The sequence below is a fragment of the Protopterus annectens genome, chromosome 2.part1 (assembly GCF_019279795.1).
Source record: "Protopterus annectens isolate FY-2018-M chromosome 2.part1, PAN1.0, whole genome shotgun sequence".
NCBI classification, from domain to species: Eukaryota; Metazoa; Chordata; order Ceratodontiformes; family Protopteridae; genus Protopterus; species Protopterus annectens.
In genome coordinates, this window is record NC_056729.1 from 1,887,291,340 (window position 1) to 1,887,300,261 (window position 8,922).

The following is an 8,922-nucleotide window of genomic DNA, read 5'->3' on the forward strand; positions in this document are numbered from 1 at the left end:
ATACAAGGCATTACCCACTCACTCACCCTGTTTTTGGATACAGGCTAGGAACATTAGTTAGGGTCACCATTGAAAAATGTATTTTAATTTGCACTCTGCTCCTATGTTGTGCTGGATCCAAAGTCTTCTTAAGACACAAACTCTTGCTATCTGTTTACTGCTGAAATCAAAGTCACAGAGCTTTGCATGACTTCATCTGTAGTCTGTTTAAAGTACCAAGCCTTTCAAATTGCACACTGACAAAGAAATATATTTTTGCAGCTATAAGCACAGTTACAGATAACTTATTTTATAATAAACCACACGTACTCTTTCTGTTAGTTTGTAGCATATATTTACAAAGTTTTCCTTAATTACAGATATGAATGATGTCTTCTTCAAAATAACTCTCTCTGTCCCTTTCTCACATAACTGTATTAGTTGTTATACAGAGTGCTAGTCACGCACATAGATTTTGTTATTTCCTCTTGGTATCTTTTTTGGCCTTCTGTGGGAAGTCACATAATGTCTGTTTTTAGACTTTTCTATTGTCCTGTCAGCAGTTCTGCTGATGTGAAAATGTGAAAATACACGCAATCAGATGAAAGGAAACATCTGGTCTCTTGTTACTGAAAAAACATCACGTATTACTGAGTTTAGATATTTGCTCTGAAAACATGAGAAAAGCATGTGATACTTGTTTTCCAGTATTGCTTTTTTAGGCTTTTCTTGATGCTGTGAAGAGAAGGCTGTTATACATATAGTATGAATGCACATTTTATATTGCTAAACTCTACACATATATTCAAGCAAACGTTTTATTCTATACTTTATCTTTCAGTATATTTACAACATAATTAATTTCAGCCTTATATTCATAATCTCTAACACTAACCTTATGTCAGCACACCTTACCTCATGTTATATATTCATGAGGGTGTTTGGATGCATGATTTTGGTATGTGATTTTTATTTATTTATTTTTTTTGTATTTCGATAAATCAAGTTGTGGTCATTTATTAAGCTCTGATTTCAAAGCATTTGTGTGAATGTCAGTTTAGCTAATGGTTTTATGGGAACTAATCCTTTAATAACAAACTCAATGCTTGGAAAAAAGCTGCAGTCATAGATGGAATTGTTTCTTCACCACTGCTGAAGCCAGCCAATCAACTCAAAGTGGTTTGTACTTCCCAAGAATTGATTTGCAATTAGGACAATGGTGTGTTACATCCTTACAGCTGTTAACAGCAAAAGGGATCCAGGAACATAAACAACACCTGAAAGAATAAAGCCCAGAGTTATTATGTAAAGTTTGGGAATCAGAGATTCATGGTCAACATTCATCCATAGATATTCATAAAACCATAAAACCTATGCTCACTAGTTTATCATCAATCTGTTATATTTATTTGCAATGATAAAATCATATTTTACTACACAGTTTACTAATAAACACTGGCTTTAAACTTACTGTATAGTAAGTACAGAATGTTATATTTCAGCATTATATTCATTAACATGTTTGAATTATGACCTATACCAGAGCAAAATGACAGGTTAGGTAATTAACATATCACTGCTTAAAAAGGTCCTGTACAATATAGTAAAAAGAAAACTGGGGAAGCAATTCACTAAATGTATATTATGAAACTGGGTTAGCTGAACATGGGGGTATTCAAAGACAGTCCTTACCCACTATGTGTTGGACACAGGGATTTGACGGTACTTCCAACAAAACAAACTACTATGAGGTTACAGTACCTCAGAATAAGTTATATTTTGTTGGGGATGGTCAGACATCCATCCATCCATCATTAACAACCCTCTTTTTCCCATTTTTACATAGGGTTGAGGTTTTCAGTCAACTTTAGTTTATGTGGCTAAATCACCTAGAGCCAATGTATACACAAACATGTGACAGCCATACAATTATGTGATATAAAAAAGCCATCTAATTCTGCTACTGACACACTTATTACATTCTGAAAAAATGTATTGAATCTTCCATTCTTATCAGAGTGATTAAACATCATTCTATTAGTCAGCAATTTTCTAATGATCTCCACTTAACAAAGCTTAGCTGAACCTCTTATAACGCAATTGGCAGAATTTTATCTAATACCACTATATACATTTCAATGATATTTTAAATTCATGTTTAGCAAAGAAAGTGGCCTTTAATTTCCTGGCTCATTTCTCCCCCCACCATCCCTTGGTAGCAACAGCTTCATAATAAAATGCAGAGACATGTACCATCAAGCCAGGGAATACTGAAACACAGGAGAAAAGGAAATATCTTAAATTAGCTTCCTCCTTTAACTTCTTTCTGCAACTCCACCTGTACCTCCTGATGTGGGAGACCAGCCTCTTTCACAATCCCAAAACTAATAAATATGCTCTCTCTAATCTTGTAACTATACCCTCCACCATATTCTACTGCTTACTTTTAAACATCCTAGTGTATCCTGTCTTATTCTACCCTTTCCAATACTCAAGTAAAAGCTCTACCTCCTATTATCTTTATGTACTTTCCTCATATTGTCATTAAAATGCCCAAAGTATGTTCTGTGCTTGAAATTTTTTTACTGTGTACATATTTTTCATGCTTTAATTTTTGATTTGTGTATTTACTTTTCTTCTCATGCGTGTAATACCTTATGTATTTTGTAAAGACTGTTTGATTATCATGCTGTTAGATAGCGGAGCTTTTCTCCTCGGGCCTCCACTGAAAATGGACATGTATCCAGTTGGACTAGCCCGGTTAACAAATGTAAAATAAAATAAAAAAAATAAATAAAATATACCAACTCCAAAATCATATTGTATACTTCAGCAAATCGCCAAGCTGTGGTGGCCTCAACTCAGACCTAGAACCAACAGAGGGGAACCCATCCCAGTGGATACCAAGGTATGTGTAGCCTTAAGAATTCTAGCTACAAGTACTTTCCAATGACCTACTGGGGATATCATGGAGGTCTCACAGGAATCTTCATCCAGGATACTCCACCAGTTCCTGGATGCCATGCTACCACATGCCGGTGAGCACATTTACTTCCCCAACACCCATGAGGAGAGGGCTAGCAATATGAGTCGCTTTCATAGTGTAGCAGAATACCTCAAGGTACTGGGTGCCATAGATTGCATGCACATCCACATCAAAGCACCACCCAGTGAACAGGGTAGGGTCTACATAAACCACAAGGGATTCCCCTCCATCAACTACAAGGCCATGTGCAATGCCCATGGCATTATCATGAATGTGTGATCATGAATGTGTGTGCTGGCAGCCCTGGAAGCTATCACGACTCCCACATTTGCCATTCGCCACAGCTGTACCAGGCATTTGCCAGTGGGGGCATCCCATATGGCCATCTGGTGGGGGATGCTGGCTATGCACTGGAGCCATGGATGATGACACCCATCAGAAATGCACAGACACCCACACAAGAATGCCATAATGAGGCACATGCACAAACCAGGACCATTATAGAGAGTGTGTGTGGGATGCTCATGTCACGGCTCCCCTACCTTGACATATCTGGTGGAGACTTGCAGTACTCTCCAGCCACATGTGCATACATGTTCATAGTATGTGCCATGCTACACAATATGTTCCTGTGGAAACAGCTGCAGCAGAACAACACAGGGAAGGGCCACACAGCCCCCCAATATTGCTAAAGTCCCCACAGGCACAGATGGACTTAGATGAGGCCCCTGAACCTGCTCCTGTAGGCAGACAGAGGAGTGCCCAGTATGCTCAGGCCTTGGCAAAGAGGGAATGCATAGCACACACACTGACACTGTAGTGACCCCAGGGACTAACACCTCTGTCTGACTCGCACATACAGTAAAATGGATGACACACACATCACATTACCTGTGTATAGGCAGTCTACTGTGTGCATCCAACATAGGTGGCCCTCAAGCATTGTCCACACAACTGCCACAGGCACAAGATAAGACAGTCTTCTTAACAATAAATGAATGGATTAGTATGTTTTGCTAAATGAATGGATTAGTATGTTTTGCTAACATATCTATGGTAATACTGCATGCATGCAAGGGAATGGGGTGGCCTACTGGGATAGCAGCACATAACACATAGTTATGTGTTACACCAGGAAATGTCTGGCCAAAACTGGCCTCCCCACAGTATGCAGTAGTACCCAAGGTGGCAAATCCCACTGCAGTATATGTGTGAGGACAACTAACTGGGGAGGAGGTCATAGGCCACAAACATGGATGTCAGTGTGGGGGTCCCATACCCACCCATCACAGCCACAAAGCAAGTCAGCTGTAGAAAACCACAGAAAAATGTCTGGTAAAGGCACCCAAATGGCAGCAATGTTGAATTACCCCCTCTACAGACTCACACAGTGATAGGACAGCAGGACCCACAGTTGCAGTAAGGCTATGAAGGGTAATAAATCTGAAACTCAAATGTATGCCAGTACAATCTGACCTGTGCTCTTTACTGATATGCCTCTAATCCCCAACACAGGGCACAATAGTATGGTAAATGGAACCAAAATGTAAGCAATATCAGCACAGTCTGTGCAAATCTGTACAGTTGACAGGTGTACCCCACCCCATATACCCACACAAATGCAGTAACATGTATGTTTGCAGGGAAATAGCAGCACAGCACATATTGGCAGGGCTGTACTAATACACATGAAAGCATGCTGCTTGTCCACAATATGCAGGAGTCAGTGAGATATGTGTATGTGTGGTTAATACTGTCAGGATTTGGCCAGCACGTTCTCCTGGCAGTCATCTCATAGTGCCCTAGGTACAGTACTGTCTTTGACAGGGCCATGTGCACATAACTGCAGTGCCAACAGTTATCCATGTCAGTGACACCCACTGCTCTTCCACTAACATACCTGGAAGTCACAGTGCTATGTGTAATATACTGCACATATTAGTGACATCTTGAAGGATGTGTAGCTGAGGTGCCAAGGCTTTTGTGAATATAAATGCTTTTTGGTACTGTTGCCAGTGGTTATTCTCAATAATCCTTTTTTCTTATGTTTGCCTTTACATATAATGGACATGTCTGCATAGGTGAATGCACTCTGTACCCACACCCAAAACTCCCAACCTCTGACAGCAAGATGTCTGGACAAGGATACAAATAAAAGTGGAACAAAGGCACAGTGATAGGCAGGTGTTGTAAATATCACCCTTACACACTGAGAAAGTTGGTAGAGTGAGGGGTGGCAGTAGCTGGAATTGTCTGAAGGTTATGTAGTCTGAAACAGTAATGTCTGTATTTATTTTGTAACATCACTCTTCAACTATATGTAAGTAACTTACCATGAAAACACAAGTTTACGTAAAAAGGATGAAACCTCTAGCCAAACACCTGGACAACCTGCCAAGAAATGTACAGGTAAGAGGTATGCCCACACAAGGATATGACATCTCAAGTTAGAAAGATACCACACGAGCAGGAGATCCTCAGCCAGTATGTCACCAGGTTGCTGGCCTGTTTACACAGCAGTGTCATTACTAAACTAGCTTGTAGCCACACCTCACAAATGGCCTTGTTGGGCAAGAATGTACATAGCTGTCCTCATAATATTGGCCTATGCATCATACTAGTATTCATCTGGTAAAGCACTGTGATGATGGACCGCTGGAAAAAACTGGAATATGCTGCCACAAGAGTTAACTATACTTCCCTCGCTGCCGCTCTTTAAACAAAGACTCAAGAAACACCTTAAGACACATTGGTTATGCCCCTGTTCCAACCCTGACTAATCCTCTGATTTCCTCTACTTTACCACTATACTGTATACTCCTCTATAGCCCTTTCAAGTAGTGAATATCTCAAGTAATTTTTCACAAGTCTTGTCATGAATGTTCTGTCTCAATTCTTCTGTATATTTTGTTCTGTCTCAATCCTTCTGTATATATTTTTTTCTCAAATAACACTCTCTAAAGGACCTTTCCTATTTTCTGCATTATCATTGAAAACAAATATTTTCTTTCCTCAAGAAATAGCTAATACTTAGCATGATAACATAATTTCCTTGTATTGTGTGTGATATGATCAGGAAAAAAATTTGTTTTCTATGATATTGTGATGTCCTTACTGTATCTCTGTGTTCACATATGGAGCTTATCTCCTCGGGCCTCCACTGAAAATGGACATACAATCCAGCTGGACTAGCCCGGTTAACAAATGTAAAATAAAATAAATAAATAAATAAATGATCTGAGGATGTTTGGCACTAGGTAATGACACAATATATTGCAGTGCCAGACTACAGATATGTCAGAAAATGTCTGCTAAAGAAAACAAGTATCCTGAAAAAAGACTTGCGTACTCCTGAGAGGTATGGCTGTAGCACACAAAATCCTCGACTGGAGTACACCTATCTCTGGAATGGAGTCCCACTCTATCTATAAAAGGTCACACTGGGCATGCTCTTACACTTAGAGAATCACAGGACATGTTGGAACCCACATTGGAATATATGACTGTATTGTGTATATATATCTGTGCATACAGACAGCTATGTACACCTCAACTGTCCCCACATACGCACATCAGACAGGATTACCCTCAGCTATCTGAAGGTGGCCCATATGTGATATATCTGCATCTGTTGCATGAGATACACACACACACACACACACACACACACACACACACACACACACACACACACACACACACATATATATATATATAAAATATATATGGGCAACAGATAACATATGCTAAGCATACACACACATAGACGTGGAGAGGTGAGAGACAGACAGTGATAGAGAGACACACAGGGGAACACAGTGAGTCACACACACTGATACCCTGAATGTCATACAGTGATGTCCTTCTGTGGACAGTGGCATACCAGTTGTAAATAGTTGCATGTGCCAGCATAAAAGGTGAGCCCCATTGTGTAATAGTACTGTGGTTGGGTTTATAATATCACATCACCTGCCAGCGTGTGCTTGTGTGTGTCCATAGGTCTAAGTATTAGGAGACTCTTCCCACTCAGTATACTTCACATTATCCTACTTCACAAGATCTGTTGTTGTCATTCACCTTAGACGTACCATTGGACATCAGTCACCCCTATAAGCTCTGTAGTGCATGCGATAACTGTGTAACACTATAGTACAAATAACTAGACAGGTAGTGGTTCTAATCTCAATACTGACAACCATGTGTGTATGATAGTTCTGTATGAGAGAGTGATGGTGTGTGTGTTTGTTTGTAGGTGAAACAGTTTTAGGCCATTCCCACTCACAACACTTCCCAGTGTCCTAATTTAGCAGTCCTGTTGATGTCATTCCCCTTATTGGCACCTTTGGCCAGTTATCAGCCCAGTAAGCTCCATAGTGTACATTACAACTGCATAACACTATAGTACAGATCACTAGCTAGACGGGGGTTTTAATTTCAGATCCAGCAAATGGGTGTGTATGGTTGTAAGAAGAAGTATTTTGATAAGTCTCCCACCCACTGTTCTATTGTATCAGTCCTGCTGATGTCATTCTCCTTATCAGCACCTTTGGCCAGTTGTTAGCCCAGTAAGCTCTGTAGTGTGTGCGATAATTGTGTAACACTATAGTACAAATAACTAGATAGGCACAGGTTCTACTCTCAGATCTGGCAATTATGTGTGTGGGTGTATAAGTGTGTGTGTGTGTGTGTGTGTGTGTGTGTGGTTTGTAAGAAGAAGTATTTTGATAAGTTTACCACCCAATGCCCTACTTTATCAGTCATGCTGATGTCATTCCCCTTACCAGCACCTTTGGCCAGTTGTCAGCCTTGTAAGCTCTGTAGCATGTGTGATAACTGTGTAGCCCTATAGTACAAGTAACTAAATAGGCAGGGGTTCTACTCTCAGATCTGGCAAATGTGTATGTGGATGTATAAGTGTGTGTGTGTGTGTGTGTGTGTGTGTGTGTGTGTGTGTGTGTGTGTGTGTGTGTGTGTGTGTAGCAAGACGTATTTTGATAAGTTTCCTACCAGTGCCCTACTTTATCAGTCATGCTGATGTCATTCCCCTTATAGATTCATAGGTATGTACTAGGCTAATGGCCCTGTAGCTTTTACAAGCCTAGCCCATAGAAGTGCCCTGCCATTGTGCCACCCGTTAGTTCCCAGTGCCTCTATCAAGTAGACCCACTGGAGTGATCCCTGAGGTAAACCTTCTATTACCCATCCACTCATCAAGATTTCTCTGGAACAGGGTCAGCTAGGTACTCTGCTTGACATGTATGGGAAGTCTATTCCAGGGCATGTGGAGTCTGTTGGTGAGGAACCTGTCCCTCTAGCATATTGTGTTGATTGTGGTAATGAGGTTGAGGTCTGTGCAGTGTGTGGTGTGGAGGGATTTGGATGTCTTTATATGTAGCATTTCTAAAAGAGCTGGGTCAGACATAGCTTTGTAAGTCAAGCAGAGATCACCTCTAAGTAGGTGATATGAGACAGAGAATAACTGGAGTCTTTTGAGTCTGTCTATGTAGGACATGTGTTGAATGCCTAGGATCCTCTTCGTGAGGTACTTCTGTGGCCTCTCCAGCTGTTGCAGTTGTCTAGTGAGGTACATGCCAAATTGTTCAATATACTTGATGATAGATCTAATGAGGGAAGACTACACAGAGACGATGACCTCTTTCTTCCTGGATGCAAAACCCTTGGTAATAAGATGTGCCACATAGAAGGACTTCCTGACCACAGTGGCAATGTGGTGGTTGAAGGAGAGGTTGCTGTCAACCTGTGTCCCCAGATCTCTTATGACACCTACAGTGTTCAATGGTTCCCACTGATGTGGTACTTAGTGGGAACTGAGTTTTCACAAAAGTGGATGATGATGCATTTTGTGGTGTTAAGCTTCAGGCCATGGTTTCCACTCCAGTCATTGGTCTCAGCGAGACCTTTCTGTAGGCTGTCTGCATCATTTGTGAAGTTAATGA

The 8,922-nt window shown here is 40.7% G+C and overlaps 1 protein-coding gene across 1 annotated transcript in view; it reads right to left on the reverse strand.

Moving 5' to 3' along the window:
* Nucleotides 1-947: 947 nt before the first annotated feature.
* LOC122794685 (lipopolysaccharide-induced tumor necrosis factor-alpha factor-like) overlaps nucleotides 948-8,922 on the reverse strand; it is a 355,606-nt gene continuing 347,631 nt past the window's right edge. The window contains exon 4 of the mRNA XM_044063313.1: nucleotides 948-1,256. Within this exon, the coding sequence (XP_043919248.1) occupies nucleotides 1,151-1,256 (106 nt within the window). The 3' untranslated portion in view covers nucleotides 948-1,150. The remainder of the gene's footprint in view (nucleotides 1,257-8,922) is intronic.